Genomic DNA, 21,884 nt, shown 5'->3' on the forward strand with positions numbered 1-21,884 from the left:
CTGCTTCTTGTGGGCAGGCAGGTGTTCAGCCATCCCCAGGAAAGCATAGTTCCACCATGCACAACAGTGACTTGGGAAGACAAATGACACCACTCCAAATGTCTCTCCCTCCCTCCTTCTTCTTTCCCAGCTCTAGACACTGAGCATGACACCAGATGGTCTGGGATATCCTTCAGGTCAGCTAGGGTCAGCTGTCCTGCTAGTGTGCCCTCCAAACTCCTTATGCACTCCCAGCCCAATCACTGGTGGTGCAATGTGAGAGGCAAAAAAAGTCTTGATCCTGTGTAAGCACTGCTCAGCAGTTACAAAACCAAAGCATCCCTGTTATCAACACAATTTACAGCACAAATCAAAAACACAGCCCCATATGAGTGACTATGAAGAAAATTAATTGTATCCCCGTCAAAAACAACAGAACTTCCAACAGATTTTTTCCAGAGCCTTGGGCACCTTTCTCTTAGTTTTGAAAGGGAAATCTATCTGTAGTGAATAATCAAATCTTTAGTGTATCTAAGGGAACATCACTTCTTGAGAAAGAACTCCAAGACTCTTTGTGGCTGTTGGTAGAAATTCCCAGCATGGAAGAAGAATTGTGCAGATACGAACCTTTGATAAGTTTATGCTATGGATATCTATGTTTTTAACATTACTGTATACAATTTGTACAGTTGTTCACAATATCTTCATATTTCAGTGAAACTTTACTTGACTTTTGTGAAGAAACATAAATCAGTTCCTCTGAATATATGAAAATTTAAAGATACAGTTAGTTCTTAAACAAACCCATAAAGTGAGATAAGGCTAAATCGTTCTCCAGTTTGGCTTTTCAGATAGTTTAGGTGGCATTGAGTAGAAAAGATTTGTAACAGAAAAAATCCCAACCCAAACCAAACCAGGCAGGTCATGCACTTCACATACCTCCTTCTGTAAGCTGTAGGTGTTTCTGCCAAGTAACAAAGTGAAAATACGTTTTAAGGATGTGTAAAATATTTATGCCGGAAGCTACAATAAGCCTCTCAGGCAGCCTTTCCTTTAAGGTCTCCTCCACCTGTATCTCAGCTAGAAGACTAGATCAGCTCTGTTATGACTGTTGGTCTTCATGGCCTTTCCTCTGGCATCAGCTTAATCCCTGCCAGTGCATTTTAACTCCTATCATACCCCTGGGTGTCTGCTTCCATGTTTTTGCGTTTTATATCCACTCCACTAAGTTTGTGCTCCACCCAACTCTTCTACATTTGCGGTATCAACACAGAGCAAGTCCTGTAGTAAAGGTCTGCATTATCATTTCATTTCAGTACATGGTGAATCAAGATGCTGAAGACTGCCTTGCCTCTCTTTGCCAGATTCATCATCAGCAATGGACTAAGGACTATGCATGGGACATTCAAGATTGCCTTGGAGGCAGCTGACCAGGCTTTGCCCACTCTATCTAGGAACATGGGATTAAGACTGACAGAAGGAGCTATGGCAATTCTTACTCCTGATGTACTGCAGCTCTCAGACCCAGACACTGCAAAAGAAAACCTTACCTTCCTGTTGTCTCAGTTCCCCCAGTATGGTCATCTCTATTACCATGGGGCTGTGCTTCTGCACCACAACTTCACACAGCAAAATGTGGACAACAGGGATGTTGCATACAAGCATGGAGGTGGGAATTCCCAGACTGACAGATTCACATTTGTTGCCACAGATAGGACTAACCAAGGCTTCATCGTGAATGGGAGGGTACAGAGCGAGCCAGTGGCATTCACCATTCAGGCAAGTGTGACCACAGGCCTACTAAAGAGAGATAAATAGCATGATAAGATCAAAAATGTAGCAGTTTTGATGACAGCTGGTACTTGCTGTAGTCTCTGATTTAACTGTCCAGCTAAAACGTTGCTTTCTGTGTTCAATGTGTAATTAACCCGGGGAATTAACTACTTGCCAAAATGCAAAAAGATAAGCAAGTAAATACTTATGTACTTAATACCTGCATGCTAAAAATTTTACATAGGAATCTCAGCTATGGAAAGGATGTAACTTTCTCCTTCTCTGCTTTCCCACTTGTTGCCTGACCCTGTGATTTGCACGTATGGGGGTGTGAGTATGACTGCTGATCTTCATGTCACAGGAATCTTGAATTATAGCCACTTTCCTTCCCCACCTAGACATCCTGTCTTCTCTCTGAGAGTCTCTGTAAGATGATTCTGATTCTTCTTTCTTTGCTAGAATCTTTCTGTTCACTTCCCATTTCCCCTGTTTTCAAGTCCTTCATACTTCATCATAGGCTCAGATATGTTTGCTGTGATATTTTTGTATGTATCTATGTGTAATGTTTCAGTACACAAAGTATGCCTGGTTGTGTTATGCGTCCAAATTCTGTGTTTCAAAACCATGGTACTAATGAAGAGGCTGTTAATATTTCCTGATAATATGATAACAAAATTTCAAGTTATTTGATGAGTGAGGGATGCTATTTCTGAAGAGGGTTAGATAGAGGAACAGCAACAACCATTGTGGAATGATAGAAGATTCATCAGAATTTGTTAAAGGTGACGTTATTATAGAACACAGGTGGCAAACCTTTGCTGCAGTTATCTATTGCTGTGACGAAAATGACATAAAAAATGAGGACTATGGGGAATATGAGACATCAGGGCAGAGATACATAGAATTTGTGTTGCACTCCCCAGAGTGTACTATACCCTGCTGCATGTGGCAAGTGATGGGCAGTTTGGGCCTGGAAACTTCTCATGGGAAGTACAACTTAACTGGAACTCAGGGCTCTGCAGCACATTGTGAGCCAAAGTGGCTATTGCCATCTTCTTTTAATGAAAGCAGGACAGCGAATATCCTCATGCTGTAAAATGAATGTCTGACTTTGATTTAGGTGGATCATCTGGACAAAATGGCACCAAAAATTATTAATCTCCATTGCTTTTCCGATGTGGAACTGCTGAAGAACGGCAATTATGGGATCTATATTACTGCCAGGTCCCTGAGGGCATTTGACCCCAATACAGAAGATGAAAAAATAATTTTTAAGATTTTACGAGGTCCTCATTATGGTTACCTGGAAAATACAACAACAGGTGATTTCTTTTATAATCTCTATTTTGGGCCATACCATCCCAGATTTCAATCCCTACCCTGCTAATGTTTGGTTGATAGAGAGAATCAAAATTTCTTAGCAAACTTTGGGCAAAGTTTGACTGTAGTAACAAAACTTTTCCAATGAAACTGGAGTCTTAAGTTTGTTATGAATCGTCAAAGCATTTGAGATATTTTTTCATAGCTGCTGTTCAGAAATTTTTTATTTCTATCAAGAAAAAAAAAATTAATATTGAACTTGGCCTTTGGAAAAACAGGTTACATGTGAAGAAATTGGCAAAGGCTTATAATGAACAGATGTTGCTGTTTAGCTATCAACCCACATTTCCCTAAGTTCAGATTCTCAATGAAACAAAAAGCTGAAAAGAGTCTATATGAACTACATGGTTCTTATTAGCAGGCATTTGGATCACCTGCATATTACTTGTCTTTCATAGGTGGATTTATTCAGGAAGGATTTAGCCAAAAGGATTTAAACAGCAAAATCATACTTTATGTCATCAACCAATCACGAGAAGTGAATGCAGACAACTTGGAGTTTCGAGTGATAGATGCCAGTGGAAACTCCGCAGCACCCCAAAGGTAGCTCCAGGCCTTGGTGATAAGAGCTGTGCTGTACTGTGCTCACTACTCCCTGGGGCAAATGAAAATGTGCTGGGCTTGAAGCCATGCAGATATGGACATAGCTACAACTCAACCTGCCATTGTTTCTGTTAGAGTAGAGAAGGTTTCTTCCTCTCAGGAAGGTGAAGTACAAGGGGTGAGCTCTAGGGGTCAGGTTAGACTCTGTCACTGTTCTCAAGAGCCTTCTGGGCCTCACCAGGAAACTTAATCCATTTTGCAAGTTGGGCATTTGGAGATCTGAGATGCTGAAGGATGGGACTACTGCCTCATGATCACAGTCCTGCAGCTGCAGGTCACTCTTGCCCCTGCTGTTGGCAGTGCATTTTTCACAAACTTGAGATTACAACTGAGGAGATGTTCTCAAACAACAAAGCTATGAGCAATATATTTCTGCAAAAGAGCACTGAAAGTAGGGTGGAGAGCATACAGCATCTTCTTTGTCATCCACTGCATACTGTATCAGGCACACTATCCACTATCTCCTTGTGACATACAATAAGAAAAATTAGAGTATCATCTGAACTGTGCTTTGATGATAAAAATCAAAAGTGTGACTAGCTCTTCAGCAGAGACAATGCTTCTTTTTATTTCTGAAAATAGGGATAAATGTTCAACCAACTTATTTAATCCGAAGAAATCTAGAAAGAAAAAACCCCAATAATATGCTTTTTCTGGGCTAAAGTGGCTACTCACAAACCAGGACTCACGGTGAAGAAAGAGGAGAAGAGAGCTGTACCCAGGGGCAGAGCACTTCCCTGAATGCTGCAGAGAGGACAGGGACTGAACTGAGCTGGAGGCACTGTTTAGGCAGTTATGTGCTGTGCCAAAAGATGTCCCTATACACAAACACATCTGAGCATAGACAGTCCAGCTGCTCTGTGCTGGCTTGCAGATGAACCAATATTAAAACCCCCATTATGTGATGCTACTTATCATGGGAAAGTAAATTAATGGCAATACATAGCACAGCCTTAGGAAAAGAACAAAGAATAAGCTCTTTTTTTTTTTTTTTTTCCCCAGAAAATAGGCATTACAGTGAAAATATCCACAAGCAGACCAAGGGGGTTTTTAGTGAAAAAATAGTATTTTAATACTGGATTTAAAATTTTGTGAGATATTTTCTCTATTTAAAGAATTTATCACCTAATGATCACTGGTTCAAAATACAAGATCTATTGTTTATGTCCCAGCTTTTATTTGAATGCTGCTGGACTACACCTGGTACATCCATCTTCCTTAGCAAAAATTTATCGTGTCAACTTCTAAATGGGTTTTCCACAAAATTATCATCAAAGGATAGAGGAGAACAGGAGGAAACTTCCACTGGGAATAGAGCTAGTCAGCTGTGAAATGCCTAGAAGTTTGTTTTAGTAAAGTTCAAATTGTAAAATAGCTCAGTTTATTTTCCCACTTTGCACTCTCATTCATCCCTCTCTGATTCTTACATTTTTATCTCACTAATTTTTATCACAGCTTTAAAAAAGGAAAGATATTTATTGACTACTTTGTGCAGCACACATTTTTCTGAGGTTCGGACGCTGCCTCCATGCTCTATAAACAATTCTAAAATTCAGTGCATAAGACACCTGGAATCATAGAGAGGAAAGGTTGAAGAGCGAAGTATGCAGAGTACTAAAGATAGGGGAGGAGAGAAGGCCCTTGCATAGAGGCTGAAAAGTCCTAGAGCATATTCTGTATCCTACAGGAGGAGAGTTAGAGGATAGATGAAGGTAGATGGGTGGATGTTGGGTGATCAAAGAGACGGGGTCTCCGTGGTTTGCATCAATGAAGCTGATTTTATTGAACACACTGCTGATTTATACACGTTTCAAGCATGAGCCAAAAATAACTACTTGCTTAAGCAATAACATAACAACCATATCAATGTTTCCTAGTAACATTGCTTGACCATGAGCTAACACAGATTTGCACAGGCCTGTACTGTCTTGCATACCAAGAACACCCTTATCTCTTCCTTCCTTCAGGGTCCTGCCTCGACTTGCCAGGTCTTGTGGCCCACTAAATTTAGCACATCTAATTCTGTAATGAGTTCAGTAGTACGTTGATTCCTGCTTTCTCGCTGTATTCCCACAGGTGGAAAGGAGGATATTGCTGAGAAAAGACTGGGGAGTGAGAGTATAATAAAATTGCAAGGCTAAAGGGAACCAGGATAAACAGTGATAAACTTCTCTTGGCCTATTATTGTTATGGACAAACTGGTCTTCTCAAAGTTACTGCAGAATCACTCTGGCCATGAAACAAGGCTCAAGTGTGTTTTAGGGTAGATCAGGGCTGGTCTGGAAGACTTATTACCTGCCTCTTCCTAATCAGTTAAATCACATAAATGTGTTGATTTGGAGACTCAGTATGTGTATTGGCTAAATCAGCAGTCTGGAGAGAAGGATTGTCACACAGCCTCTGAGCAGCAGGGGCTGGGGGTAGCTAGCCAGGTGGCTTAGCTCTACACTCACATTCCTTCTCTCCCACAGGCTGGAGCTACGGTGGTCTCGAATTGAAATGCTACAGACTGAATATGAGGTGTGTGAAAACATGGGAGTGGTGTCTCTGAGAATCACCAGGGCAGGACACTCAGGGGAGTCTGCCTTTATAACCGTGAAGGTAAAGCCAAAAGCCAACCTAAATTAAAAATAAGAAGTGCAGCCTGTTATTTTTTTTCCTCAGATGTTTTAAGATAATTCAGTAATCATCAAAGAGACCAAGTGATTCAATCCATACTTACTGGGACATTGTCCTTGCTATTACAGGTGGCTGAAACATTTCTGACAAAATTTCTTGAGTTTTAAGTAGAAATGCTTATTAACCAAACTTGGAATGTTTTTTAGCAGCGTTTACGTTTTCATGAAAAAACAGAGAAGGCAGTTTTCTCTGGCACTGTGCTCAGAAGCTTGGTTTCCAGGATCTGCCACTTTAAAATCCAGGCTTTGAGCAATCTGGGCCTTGGGGCTTTTGTTTTGCCTTCTCAGGCTGGAAAAGCCCAGGAGGTATAGGGGCTTCAACTACACAGCCATGGCAACCTTCCCCATTTCTCCTCCTACCACCCACAGCCGAGGAAAACCCCTGATATCTTCAATGACTGCCTCTGTCTTATGTCAAAAAGACTAGACTGAAAGCTGGAGGCTACAATTGTGTAAAACAGGTTTTGTGCAACTTGCCTTCACAAATTTTTTCCTTACTCATAAAATGGAAATTCCAGTATTTTATCAGCTCCCCTTCCTAGAGAAATAGCATTTTTCCCCCCCTCACAGTTTCTCAGGATTATAGCTCTAATTAGAAACATAATTTTGATTTTTCTTCTACTGAAGTTAGTGGGAATTTTGTTAATGATACCATCAGGAGCCATCCTGTCCAATGCTTCACAGACACCAGTGATTCTACTCTAGCAGTCATTTGCAGAAAGAGACCAGTGAAATTGATTCCAGCATTAGGAACTGGAACACATACACTGTGTGGAAACTGGTGTCCTATGGTACCTCCTGTGAAAATTCAGGGAGTTGCTGGAATCCGTATACATGTGTAGTGTTCACATCTATACTAATGAGTCTTTGGGGATGACAGAATGCTCTGTGCAAAAAAGCTTCTTTCAAGATATCACAAAGGGCCAAATAGGAAAACAGGGCCAGGTTGTTGCTGTGCTTCTGAGATGACAGGATGTGCTTGTGCAGGAGCCAGGTATGGCAAGGTCCCCAGGCATGGTGAGCAGCAGTGTTAACTGGTGTTGTCAAATAGCAATCTGAGAGAGGAATGAGCAAAATTATAAGATAGAGAAGGCCCAAATGCACAAAGTACCTTCAGCATGCAGTAGAATGCAGTGGTTTGGTGAAATGAGTCACAGTGTGGCATTTACTGTTTGATGTCTTCTCAGGTCAATGAAGTATCTGCTAAGCTGGGAAAGGACTTCACAGTGACTCCCTCCAAGCTTGTTCAGTTTGATCCAGGTATGAAACAGTGCGCTGAATAACTCTAAAACTAATTAACTGATTTTGGAAGAGAACTCTTACTTTGGAGAGTGCAATCTCTTACTTATCTGTAGCTAGAGAAGTTGAATAGTATTTAGACTTGGGCTCATTTTTTGGAAGTACTGTGGGCTTCTTTAGTGAATTGGTATCTTTATTACTTAGCATGAGATTGCCTACAGTCTTCTACATCAGTAAAAATAGCAAAAGTGCTGGAATGATGTCTCTTAATCTCTCAACACTTAGGCTGGATAGGACTCACCCTGAGCTGAGCTGTAGGATGCTTTAAAGACTTCAGTCACTATAGGTAACTCCCAGAAGACAGGTCAAATTTAGATTAAACTCAGAACAACCTAGGTTATTCAAAATGGTCAAGGCCCTTTTTCATTCCCATACAAGCCTGAAGTAACCTAGTAAAAGCAAGGAAAAAAGAAAAAAGGGAAAAATTTGCCTAAAAGGTTCCATTCAATCTAACACGGGCTGTGATCCCTTTGGAGGAGTTTTAAACAACTGTTCCATCATTAAAGGTAAGATTTTCAGATGATACACTATGATACATTTCTCTTGAAAATCACAGTGGAAGCCCTAAATCTATGTACTGCAGTGCAATTTTTCACATCTACAGCAGCTTTTTGTTAGTGTATGCACTTCAACTGAATCATCGTTACTCAGGAACAAATTCAAACTTAATGTTATTTGAAAGAACAGCAGGAGTCCAGCCAGTCAGTAAGAGCACAATAGCATACACAGTCTACTTCATTCTAGCTGCAGACATGTTAATCAATTTCTTTGACACCCTAATTGATTGAAATAGCGCATAAGAGTAATTAAAATGTTTATTTCTGTTAGGAGTGTCAACCAAGACATGGAATATAGCAATCACCTATGACGGATTAGAGGAAGATGATGAAGTCTTTGAAGTAGTTCTGAACTCCCCTGTGAATGCTGTTCTTGGCAGACGGACAAAAGCTGTTGTGAAAATTTTGGACTCAAAAGGAGGTATTCTGTTTTGATCTTTGTAACTAAGAAGGTGGGACAATCTTGGCTGAGTAGCTACCTATTTTCAACCACAAGTTGTTCTTAACACTCACCATTAGATCAAACTGCCTTGTTTCTTTGGGGCAGAAAATAGGGTCGACAGTTGCAGGCCTTATATTCTCTCACAAAATTATATGCATCCTCTTAGGAAACACAGCATGGAGAAAGCAACGAATACAAAATGAGAAAAGTGCCAGGAAAGAAACTGCTTTTCATAACAACATGAAAAGCTCTCATTTATTAAAGTGGGAAAAATTTGATTTAGATCCACTAGAATATTTTTCCAGTTATTATTTAGTTGTTACACATCCTCTAAAAGAGATCTACTTTCCTCTCAAAAAAAGAAACATAGCAAATTAACCCATCTCTCTCTTAGCAATATATTTTTCAGTGCTTAAAAACCACAGTTCACAACTTCACAGTATTGAAGACTGCATTATCCTTGTGTTTTTCAGTGATTGAAAGTGGTGTGCCTAAAATCAGACCAAAAAGGAGCTAACTGGAGAAACAGAAACATAGGAAAACTGTAGAAAAATAAAAATAACTAGAAAAGCAGCTGCATCCTCTGACCTCTGAAGAATGTTGTTTCTTCTGGTGTTTAGTTAAACAGTATTTAAAATATCCACATTGCAATGAATTAAGATTCATGTTACAAAAAGCCCCATTAAAATTTCAGATTTGTTTTCTCCTAAACATACCTAGAGTAAATCAGGACTTAATTGATGCAACAAGTTCATTGAAACAACAGCGTTCTGGATTTCCAAGAAGAAACTTCTCTGGGCATGATGGAAGTATCATCAGTGGTAGTTAGAGATATCTATATATTCATAGCCAAAACCCCCAGCACTTCAAAGCCCAGTATAAGCATGAAAACAGGTATTTTCAACAGATGCTTGGTTGAAATCCTGGCCTGTGTGTAGACAGATGGATCATATACAACATCTTACTTATATAGGTACTAGTTGCAGTTATAGTCATAGATAACCTCAGAAACGAAGGTGACTGAACAAAGAGCAAATCAACTACTTCAAGTAAAGGAATCATCCAGCTTTTAAGGACAAGCTGTTAATTTGTCCATGTCAACATGACCAGTTATCTGCTTAGAACTATGCAGTTAGTTATGCAGTTAGAACTGACCATCTGCCACATTTTATGCTTCCAGGTCAGTGCAGCTATTCCCGTTCTTCTGGCCAAAGCAAGCATGACTTCTGGGGGAGAGGCACACAATTTCCAGTTTCCTTGGGCTCCTCATCACCTTCCAGGCCTGGCAATGTTTCCTTGGAAGGGATCCCACTGCTTCCTTCCAACGGGATGAAAGAGCATGGAGGGGACCTGTGGCAGGAGCACAACATGGCAAATCGGTCAAGGACCAGGTTGAGAGTAATTGGAAATGGCAGAATAGTAAGACACTTCTATAGTTCAGTGATGGACTGATTTGTGAATTTATTGTGATGTGATATCTTCATTTAACTGTCATTTTTGTAGCAATTCTATCCAACCACACAATAACTACAAGGCGCATGAGTTTGTTTTGAATCCTACCTGGGGGCTATTAAAAAAAAAAGTAAGTAAAAAGCCAAAACCAAACCAGCCTGATTTTGAGGATCCATGTATGCAAGAGAGGAATGAAATCAAGACTTGGGGGAGGAAGCAGGCATGAAGCAACTTCAGCAATTATGAAACTTCTAGTCTTATAATAACTATGGGTAAGTTAGAAGTTGGTGGAGCCAGGCAAATGTATAGAAGCTGTGCATCTGGTGCCAAAGGTAAAAAGCTAAAAATACTGTTAGCTGAAACAAGACATAGTTATTTCAACCTTGCCCACTAATTCTCCTGCTTAAGTGATATTGATTTAACTAGGTATGTAGTAAATTTCTGCTATTGTCACCTAAAAAGTTACTGGAATCTGTTTTTATGAACACTGAACATTACACTTGTAATTTGTGCTTTTTAATGGCTCCTTTCAGAAATTACAAGTTTCTGTATTAAAAGAGATAGAACTAAATCCAAGACGTGCTCTGCATGATGTATAACCTAGTAGTAAATGACTCTTGTTTCTAAAATACGTTAATATACCCATCTCATTTTGCTGTTCTACATTTTTCAGGTTAATCCTTCCTCTGTATTTAGAAATGAAACAGATGTGGTTTTCAAAGTAAGAATATTATGGGTATTGGTTGGACATTTCAATGATTTCTTTCTGATTCTGTTCTTTCTATGCTTTATAGCTCTTAAAATTTGTTATATCCAATACTTTATTTTTCTATGCATCTTTCTCTTTCTTTGGAGTAATTTCCCTTGATTTACAATAATTTTTATAGTAATTAAATTTTATTATTTGTTTAGTTTACTTCAGAGTTGCTTGTATGTACTAACCCTCTCTCTTCCTCTCCTGTTCTTGTGCGTGTGATATTGTAAAATGAAGTATCATGGGATTCTATCACTCAAAGCAGAGGATGACACCTCCTCAACTGAAACCAACAAGAAGACACAACCACAGATAAATGTCATCTCCTCCAGGAAAACAGAAATCCCACAGGCTGATAAGGCAGAACTTGCAGCTGAACCAAGATCAAGACATAAGGTATGAAACTTTTTTCTCCATGGGCATTTTCACCATCTGTTTTCAGTCATGCTGTTTTCCAAAATGATTTAACACCTAGAAGAGTTTTCATGGCATAAGATTCTAATATAAGACCTAATTGATCTGTTTCATTTCACTTGTTTTGTGTAATTGTTTTCCTTCAAATGTTCAAATGACATTTTCTCTTTCCAGGACTTTCACTCTTTTCAAAAGGCTTGTACACCAGATTTAAAGGGTCTCTTGCATTATGAAGAAAGCACACAGAAGTTATTTCAGTGTGATGGGATAACATGGAAATTCTGGAATTCCCAAAGCAAGGTAAAAATGTAGCTATGTATAAGTATCTGCCTCAGAGCACAGAGTCTATGATTGGTGGCACCCTAAAGCAGAGGACATTCCTGTAACTGTTATTCACTTGAACAGGGAATAAATGTTATCCAAATTCAGGTTTCCTTTCAGGAGAAACAGGATTTTCCCAGGAATATGATGAGTACTTGACTGCTGCAGTTGCCTTTCCTCTTGGTCATCCACAGGATGTGGTTTTCCTCCTGGAAAAACCAGATGAGCACTAGTGTCTTGGTGCTTGTGGCGATGTGAGCGTAACACACTCAGTGAATGAAGTCTGTGGGACAATTGCTGAAATTTAATAAAATAAGCTTACTCAGGTATTCTGCAACATGCAATCCCTCCACCACTTAAGATGTCATGTTGCATTTTGTTGCACTGCTTTCTCCTGTACAGACTACAGGAGAGAGAAAATGGTGTCCAAAATAATGTAAAGTCTTTAGAGAATTTTTGGAACTGAATCCTACTGTCACCATTAACGCTACGAATTTTAAATTTTAGGATGTTCTGCCAGGCATTATTTATTTAAATATTAAAGCAGTGCTGTAGCTTTATTTATAGACACCAGAGTTCATGCTCAATTTAATTCCAGACTTAGTGCACAGACAATCTGTGCACAGACAGAAATCTGTTTTACCTCTTCCTCTTTTATTTTAGGAGATAACTATGAAGAAATGTCCCTCTGGATGGACTTACTATGAGGGCAGCTGCTACTTCCTGGTAGTGAATCACAAGGTCACCTGGAACACTGCTGCTCGGGCTTGCAGAGTACAGTAAGAGCCATCATGCATTTGCTGCACAATGCTATTGCCCTGAACTGAATGCTGCCCTTGAGGCCAAATTTATTTAGATAAACCCAGCTTTGGCTGTTCTGCACAGCTTTCCCCCAAAAGTGAACAAATCCTGGGATTCAGAGAGGATAATAGAAATATTAGTGTCATTATGTTTCAGGTGGTGATGCTATCTGAATCACAGCATGAATTCCCAAAGCTGTCCATCTGCAGTGAGGATACTTTCCAGTGGGAGAGTTAGTTTGGGAGAAGAGAAATTCAGGGTCAGTAAAGACTCAGAATTTCATTCTCTCTTTACGCACCACTTCCTTGGCACTGCCTTCTCTTGATATAACCATGGTAAAATATTGCCAGCGCCTGTGCACTTCACTATATTCTTCTGAAGATGCAGTTTTGATGATTTTGTAACTACTTGAAAACTTTTGCATTCATTTTAAGAGTGCATTTTTTACTTTTTAAGAATACTACAACAACAACAACAATGATAATAAAACAGTTGTCTCAAAGTAGGAGATAAAAAACCTGCCAGTCTTGCTTTCTGAACACTTTCTTTGAGATATTGGCTGTAGGAGTATTAGGTTAGCACTGGAAAAATGTTACCCATGATAATGTGAAGCTTGTCTGAGGACAGGCATGCTTGGTACCTTGTTCTGAATTGTGAGCACCAGATTGAAAACCAGGCAGAAAAATATGAAGGACTTAAACAGATCTCTCCACTACTCCAGACCTCTCCACTACTCCAAAGGAAAATTGAAACAGGAAAGGGTTGGAAATTATAGAAACAGAATATGTTCCGTAACAGAATATGTTCCTTCCATAGCGGAAGGACACGCTGAATCATGAATCATGGCCAAGCAAGCGTAACAAGCATTGATTCATTCCACTCAGTTATGCCAGATTATGTTGTCTTGGTAACATGCAACAGAAAAGTCTTGATACTATTACCTCCCAACCGATGGAAGATATTCTTTACTAAAATGTAAATGTTACGTGCTCTTGTGAGCCCACCCCAAAGATTATGTTATTACTTGGTTTATTTACAATTTCAGTTCCTGAAATTGTTGGTTACTATCTGCTTTTATGATGTTACTTGTTAGCAAACAAATCTATAAATTGTGAATATTTTTATATTTTTTTCTGAAGGCTTCAACAGTAAATTGATCTCTTGGAACCATATGTCACTGCCAAGAGGTGTTTCCTACCTTCTAAGAGAGTGTGATCTTTGTGACCCATATTTTTTTGTAGGTGGTAGCTTCTTGATTAAGGCTATAGTGTGCAACGTAGATATTAAGGTGAATAAAAGTAAATAAAAGTAAACAACAATAACTAAATGACAGTGTTAAAAAAACTACACAGAAAATCAAGGCATATCACTGAATCCACAAGGAAATTAATCCTGATGTGATGCAAATTCAATTAATGTGATACTAGCATAGACTAAGGAAGATTTATCCCAGGAAATAAAGTACTCCTTGCCTCCATCTGGAACTGATTTACAAAAGTGCAGCTCCAGGAACATGCTAAAATGTGGTACAAGAATATAGCTTATTAGGTTTTATTTTGTGCTTTTCCCCATCTCCTCCAGCAATCATCACCACCACTAGTTTGGTGTTTCAATCATTAATACTGATTCTATTGACATTTAAATGTTTCCAACAGGGAAATAAAACTACCATGGAGGTCAGTTCTCAATTTTCAATAGACCAAACAACCTAGATATTAAATGAAAATATTAGAATTGACTTTCAGTAAATTAGCCAACTTCCATAAAAATGAATACTTTTTTATTACTACAAAAATGGCATAGTTTTAAGCTCCTATTCATTGCTAGAATTCTTCTATTATACAGAACAGAGAAAAGGGCCCAAGCATTATAAAAGTCGATTCGCTAGCAGTATATAAGTAACGAGCCTCCCACCCTTTTTGAGACAACCTTGCAATCCTGAGGTGATGGACTTGGGAACAGGCTATATGATAATACACAGAAGTAGGCAGGATGAAAAGTGTCTGGAGGAAGGCAAGGATCATCCAGGCACATTAAGGCCTGCCATGTGAAGAAAGAAGGCATAGGGGAGCCTTATCACCATAGTTCAATATTTAGAGGGTAGCTAAGAAGAAGATAGAGACTGCCTTTTTACAAGGAGTCACATAGAAAAGATGAACAGCTACAGGAACAAGTTACTTCTGGGAAGGTTCCTATTGCACACAAGAGATTTTTTTTTCATGGTGAAATCAGCTGTCAGAAGACTCTCCCCAGGGATGTCGTAGATTCCCCAACATCAGACACTTTTAAGGTTTAGCTAGACAGAGTGTTGGCCCATCTTGTCTGGACTGTCCTTTTGCCAGGAAAGGTTGGAACCAGATGATCGTTGAAGTTCCTCTAACCTGATAGTCTATGATTCTATTCCATCAAAGTAATGCTATCAATTAATCATCAAGTAGTTGCGTGTACATAACTACATATGCATGGACAAGCCTATTTGAGTTTCTGTTGACATACATTGTACCCATATGTTACAGGTGGTATACAACCCTTTAGCTTCCATGTGCAGGGGTAGAAGCAGACAAAAATATGTGCTTGTCTTTACACAAGTTTCTTGTGTCAGTGTTAAACTGGGGATTGGGGTGGGGACACAGAAATCTCAGTTAATTGCTGTGAAAATTTTGCACTATTTCTAACCCTTCTCCAATTCATTGGAGAGAAAGGTGGCTTAAGAACGCATTTCTCTAGCTTTGTTTTTATGCATGAAGAGGCTCTTGGCAACATCAAGAGAAGCATCTGGGGGATATTACGGCTGACTGATCCCACAGCAGCCTGATTTAGAAGCAATTTTGATGATTTATGCCACAGCTCTTGTTTGTCCAATAAGAACATGTCCTCCCCAAGGGTCAGTATAGCAGGGCTCCTATGTGAGATGGTTTCACTGCTGCCACTGCAGGCATGGAAGAACTGGTTAGCTGGAACTCACAGTTGTATCTTTTGCTCTGTTATTCATATTATACCTTTTTTGAAGTTGAATAATTAAATAAAGCTCAAATATTATTAGATTTCAGGTCTTCTATTGCTAGCTGTGTAAGGCAGGACTTATTATTTTGTTTGATGGTACTATATTAGCTACATGTGGCCTCAGTTCTTGGGAATCACAGGCAGAACCACATCTAAAGTAATAGATTAGATCCTTCACGATGGCTCAGTGTTCCCTAGTGAAAAGCAGTACAGCAGCTCTCTTCTCCTAGTACTGGTTTTCTAAGTGACTGGTTTAACTTACATTATTGTGTGTGACTCCAGCAGAGGGATCCAGGTATCCAGAGTAATATTAAAGGCCTTGTGTATGCTCTTTGACTTTCAACTGCCAGTCTGGAAATGTAGGACTCCTGCAAGCTCTGTATCATGTCTGCCACTCTCATCTGAATGTTTTGAATGACATGAGGTGTTGTTAGCAACACCAGACCTTTTTCAAGGCATTGGGACAACTCTCTAGGTGACCAAATAAGAGACTGGGATAAGGACAGCATTTCAGTCATCCCCCACCCCCTTCAATATCAGTATAGGACACAGATTACTACAGCAGCTCAAATAAAATATTGTGTCCTGTGGAGACCTTCATGGTCAAGTGTGCTTTTACCGATGTAAAATTTACTAAAATACTACAAGACTCTTAAATGTATCAGAAAATTTAATGGAAAATCAGTCAATTCTTTGCACTAAGTATTTTCCATATAATACTTCAAGGTCAATAGCTACACAAAATTTTTCCTAATTTGTGCAACTGCTCTAAGATAAAGGATGTTCTTGACTCAATTGCAAAAGATTATAAAGTATGGAAGAACAATTTTAAATGGATGGTTTAGCACAGAAAAAAGTTGTGCGTGTGCATTTGTTGTGGCTTCTTTTGGTTGGTGTTTGTTTATTTGCTTTTGGTTTTGTTTGGGTTCTTTCCCTAATAAGTCATTATAACCCCTTATCTTGACTAATTTACATTCGGAAGTGTTAGATGCACACAACTATATAAACAACATTATCTTGTAATTTCTGGTGTCTGATGCCATGCCTTGAGGTTCAGTGAGCAAGGTTTTGGAAGTGCTCGTGCTCTTGCTCTTTCAAATGGTTCTTATTTCCCTACAGTACACAACCCCCTTAACTAGGTACAAGACTTAGAACAGTTCTCTCTTGTAATGTGTTCCTCAATCTGAACTTAGAAAACACTCCTATAGAGAAAGGATTAGGTTACATTATAATTACTGCAGTAGTTTTCTTTCACAGTGATGAACTCGCCCTGGTACATGAGTTGAAGCCTGAAACTATTATTGCTCAGACCACGCCTGTATGTCATAAATGATAGAGCAGTTACTGAAACACGTTGACACTTTTTGGTTTTACCTTTTCTAGGACAATCAGAAGTAAGATATGCTCACCTAAAATAAATTACTTAGTTCCTGGGTCTTGAGTGTCCTTAAACAGAAGCCAGATTAAATGCTCTATTTTTGTTCTTGCTCACCTAGTAGTGATGTCTCAGAAACTGCTGCGCAAACCTCTTCTCAGGTCTGTTTGGTCAGTGCAAACACAGTCATTGTGAGGCAGAATGGAATCCTGCTGCTGGAGTAGTTAGCCTGGGAGGGCACCCTGAATTAACTATGATTGTTTTCCTGGACTCTATAGAAGAAGATGGAGTATAAAACTTCCCAACAGTGTTTATCAGTGCAACCGCTTTGTTTCTAGCTCACCAGAGATTCTGTGCCTGGCAGATTGGCCCAGGAGGGTGGAAACCTGTCACCTTTGGGACATACAGGCACATCTCATTGGGTGCAGTTTTGGGGGCATCTGCCACAGCGGGTGCACAATCCTGACCCCTACCAGAAGTTCTGAGGCTGTTCGGCCACACCTCTATGTGAGGACAACGTACACAGGTGTCAGTGTGATCCTTTATGTGCTGTTCTCTGGTGGCAATTTATTTCATAACCTGACCCTGTGGCCCAAATTAAGGAATGGTCCAGATTTTGTGCAGTAGGGACTGTGCAGAATACTGTGGACTACTGCTCTGAACTTCTCCTCATGTAAATTTTTCCTGCTTCCCTAACTTGTGTGGCATCATATGGAATCCATGGGATGAGTACTCTTAGAAGACATACTGGGCAGTAATGGGAATGCAGCTCCACGCATGGATCTCTAACTAGGCAGCAGGCTTAATGGTGGATTTTCACTCTTAATATCTGCTTGTGGTCTCCATTGTGAACTCAAGTCTGCCATGCCATTCTTCAGGCCTAGTTGCTTCCCCAGCTCTTAAAGAAGGCAGTCATCACTTCCTCTGGAGCAAAATGATCTTTTGTCCTTGTTATCTGGTAAAAGTAATGAAATCAGCAAAATCCTTACAATACCATTTACTTATTCTGATGTTAGAAAAGTTCTTTTTTGCTCTCTTAAAATGTTTTTATGAGCAGTGTTGTTTGCTCTGGCCCTATCAACTGTCACTCATTATATTCTGAGAGGCCGAAGGGGTTGGCATCACTTTAGACTGAGAAGCAGCCAGAAATATGGGACAAAAGAAATGTCAGCACCAGAGGTTCAGCACCAGATGGATGGCAACACCAGGTGTGTCATGTAAAAAGGTGATATGATATCAACACAGACGCAAAGATGGATAAATAAGAAAGTGGAGCCTCTGATGGCTGACAGTTCTCGGCAAATGTGAAGAATTACATTTGTGTCTTAATGCCTAGCCTCTAAATGGCTTATGAGTAGCCTGCTGGTGCTTGTATGTTTGGTACTGGCTGGAAGACTTGTCAGCGGTACGGCCACTCAGCAACTAGGGTTTGCAAAACTGCCTTTGAAACTGGCCTGCTATAAGTACAAACACAGGGCAGAGCTTATGCAGTGACTTAATTCAGAAATAGTCTGTTTAATACGAACCACAACTTCTCTCCAACCTGAACAAAATGTGTAGTCACCGCAGACAATGCTCTGAAGACTGCACTGCTTTTCAGAGTCTTTTCAGGTACCAAATTTCTTTTAATGAACAATTGGAGGAATCCATAGGATACCTGCATTTACTGAGTGCAAGTTCACAGGAAGATGGAGAACCAGAATGTCTCAGCTGAACCCCAAATTTGAAAAGGACAAAAATGCAAAAGAAGAAAAGGTTGGGATATCAGGGAGGAAGAAAATTGTGTAGGGGGCAGGGAACACAACAGCCTGATTGTTGATTTTAGAGGATGTGTGTGTAACTGTGACAGGGGAGATTTAGATTAGATATTATGAGAAGTTTCTTCACACATAGGGTGGTCAGGCAGTGGAACAGCCTCCCCAGGGAAGAGGTCACAGCACCAATCTGATAGAGCTCAAGAAATGTTTGGACAGCGTTCTCAGGCTCATTTTGTGATTCTTGCGGCTACCCTGTGTAAAGTCGATAGTTAGATTTTGATCGTTGTAGGTCTTTTCCTACTCAGGACATTCTATGATTTTGTGATTCTGTGATTACTTCTCAGAACCACATTACCACTTAAGTGTATTATTCAAAGCTTCATTTAAAAAGATTTCTCTTGCTCTGCTATCAAATGGGTAAAATAGAATCTTTCACTGGCTTGGCTTTCAGTGTAGGACATTTATTATTTTATGGAAAATAAGGTATCAAATATTGTGCAAATAATTTTTAACTTAACTCAGAACAGTAGTTTGTGAGTATGAGAGACATATTTCCCGTATACATTTCCTTCAGTTGCCCAGCCAATTTAGTTTCTCTGTTAGAAAAATCAGACTAGGACTTTGGTTCCTCTCCAAGTAATCCACAAATTTAAGACTTCATCTTCAAGTAATTAATTATTCCTTCATGCCAGTAGGTTGTGGTTTTCCTGTGACTCGTTATTTATATACTTTATACTAGAATCAACACCAATTGTTGATAAGATGATGGGAGCTGTCTGTCACTCTGTGGAATGCTAATTACTCTGTCCTCTCTCGTTGATCTAGATACCTGGGGAGTCTAACAAGTGTGGCTAATGAACAACACATGCAGTGGCTGTGGGACTTCAGTGGGAGGATGCCCTTTTGGATAGGCAAGTATATTGGCTGCAAATCCCCTCTGCAGTTCCTGTACATGTTGAAAAGCAGAAACTGCTGCAGCAGTTGAAGTCGTTTCCAAACACTGTAAAGTCCTCAAATTTCTGCTGCTTTTATTGTTTCAGTGCAAGGCATAAACCAAAAACCATAATTTACCTGGCTACTTTTATAAGTCTTTATAAAAATGATGAGTTTATCATAATGTCTATTGCTGGACTGTTTTTGTCTTGAAACCTTTTCTATTTTTGCACAATCTGATGAAAATAGTTCTTGTGCAGCTCCTACAATTTTGTTTTATCTCATCTTTCTTTTTACTGTTACTTTATTTATCCCTATTTTAGCATTTGTTTTGTTTTGCTTTGTTTTAACCTAAATAATTACTTGTGTTAGTCCTAATTTATTACTGTTGTCTTGTGTTAGAAATATTATCAATTAATTAGATTATAAACTAAAGAATATGTCATCCTATCATTTCAGAATTAGCTACTTCTTATTAGGCACTTTACAGTTAATGACCAATGGAAAAAATTTGGATAGGTCTTCTTAGTACCTCCTTTCTGTGAATGACTGCCTTAGCTCATATACTAGTGCTATCGTTTTTTCTGACCCTTCTTGTTTCTGATTCTGAACTGCAATTATTAGCTCTTGGTAATTTTTTGATATGGACCTACTAGGTATACTAAACTAACTTCAAAAATACAGTTAGTTTTGGATCATGTATAATGGTATCATGATTCATTTAACTTGAAAGAAATAAACATGTTTGACAAAGATAAAGACTACAAATTGTTATGCCAATTTTCTTATTCTGGTCTCTCCTAAGAAGACAGGTCATGTATGAAATTATGCCATGCATATTGGTCTTAGTATCTCAGATGCTAGGAATAATGGTGTTTTATGTTGTACTAGTTAACAGAAGCTAATTTTACAACTGTTAATTTAAACAGTGTAAATCAGGTCCACAAAGATCTGCAGAATTTCATATTCAGAAGAAATATTCTGACTCCTTGCTGTCCAGACTCCTTGCTATTTCAAGTGTCAAAAGTGAAACCTGTGAGGTGATAGACACATAATAGATGAAAGGCAAAAAAAAATCATTTTAGATATGCAGTATTGCAGAAAAGTGGTTTTTTTCCTTTATTCATATGACACTAACTGTGATTCAAGTGGATGAATTAAATCCTAAATTGTATTTTGCTTGTGTTCTGCCAGATGATTTCTTTTTCTCTTAGCATGCAATTGCATGCATTTTTTAATGAAGAACAACTTATAGAACATGACTCTTGGCATCTGGTTCCAGTGACAATAAACATCACCGATTTCACACAGGTTTGAACGACCAAGTCAATCCAGGACACTGGGAGTGGAATGGAGGAGAACCTATAACCTACATAAACTGGAGAAGAGGCTCCTACCAATTTCCAGTGAGAGGAAGAAACTGCGTATTTGTGCAGAAGCGAGGAAAATGGCAAGCAACTGACTGCAAGAAGGTCAAACCAAACAGCTATATATGTTCAAGAAAGTTGTAATGGATGGAGGATGCCTCTGACAGCATATGGATATTCATGATATTTCAGTATGTTAGCTGTGCTAGAAAACCATTCTAATTATCAGCAAGGCTTATTTTATACGTTGCCAGAGGTGCAGATGCGCTGGCCTTTAACCAAGGTACAGATATCAGCTGCAAAAATTAAGCCCAAGTTAAGGCTTTGCAATCTCTCCAAAGATTTTGATCTGTCACTTGCTCATGTTTTTTTTATACCAAGAGATGGGTCTCAAGGCTTTCATCACACTTTGTGTTAAAGTACTTTCTCTTTTAAAGAAAATACCAGGCCAGTTGATTTGCTTTGGTCTTAAAGGTGGGGTTGTGAATCGCAGTTTTACTCTGCAGTCACAAAAAGAGGAATACTGCTGGGATTGGAAATGAGGGTAGATAGTTGTCTAAAAATAGATCTTGGGTGATGATGGGAGTGATTTCATGTAAGTAGTGGAGTTTCTTTGTGGATGCCCTAGTACATCTTACAAGAGTACCAACACCTGGACATTGCCTGGTGATAGACTACCTCCCGAGGCCAGCTTCAGAACCTAACGGATCTGCCCACACAGAGTTGCATCTCTTTCACTTTCCTAAGCAAAATTTTTCTTTCTTTCTTTTTTTTTTTTTTTTTTCACAGAACTGGAGGATGATGCTGTAATCTTTAGAGTAATTAAATAATGGGACATCTCTAAACCAAATGTTATAGCAAACAATGATTTATTTAAAAAAAATCTGTAAACTTAATCCTAGGATATTATCTGGGGATATTCACTGATACATGAACATCAATAGGATTTATATGTGTGTATAAACCAATGTAATCATGAGATGTATTTTGTAGTAA

At 39.1% G+C, this 21,884-nt stretch overlaps 1 protein-coding gene across 1 annotated transcript in view; it reads left to right on the plus strand.

Annotated features, from left to right (window-relative positions):
* FREM1 (FRAS1 related extracellular matrix 1) overlaps positions 1 to 21,496 on the plus strand; it is a 64,144-nt gene extending 42,648 nt beyond the window's left edge. The window contains exons 25-37 of the mRNA XM_066339570.1: positions 1,344 to 1,758; positions 2,873 to 3,074; positions 3,531 to 3,675; positions 6,207 to 6,336; positions 7,601 to 7,673; positions 8,541 to 8,690; positions 9,892 to 10,130; positions 10,837 to 10,884; positions 11,155 to 11,313; positions 11,506 to 11,631; positions 12,316 to 12,431; positions 19,414 to 19,499; positions 20,833 to 21,496. Of these exons, the coding sequence (XP_066195667.1) occupies positions 1,344 to 1,758; positions 2,873 to 3,074; positions 3,531 to 3,675; positions 6,207 to 6,336; positions 7,601 to 7,673; positions 8,541 to 8,690; positions 9,892 to 10,130; positions 10,837 to 10,884; positions 11,155 to 11,313; positions 11,506 to 11,631; positions 12,316 to 12,431; positions 19,414 to 19,499; positions 20,833 to 21,032 (2,089 nt within the window). The 3' untranslated portion in view covers positions 21,033 to 21,496. The remainder of the gene's footprint in view (positions 1 to 1,343; positions 1,759 to 2,872; positions 3,075 to 3,530; positions 3,676 to 6,206; positions 6,337 to 7,600; positions 7,674 to 8,540; positions 8,691 to 9,891; positions 10,131 to 10,836; positions 10,885 to 11,154; positions 11,314 to 11,505; positions 11,632 to 12,315; positions 12,432 to 19,413; positions 19,500 to 20,832) is intronic.
* Positions 21,497 to 21,884: the final 388 nt, after the last annotated feature.

Source organism: Sylvia atricapilla, chromosome Z, assembly GCF_009819655.1.
Source record: "Sylvia atricapilla isolate bSylAtr1 chromosome Z, bSylAtr1.pri, whole genome shotgun sequence".
NCBI classification, from domain to species: domain Eukaryota; kingdom Metazoa; phylum Chordata; class Aves; order Passeriformes; family Sylviidae; genus Sylvia; species Sylvia atricapilla.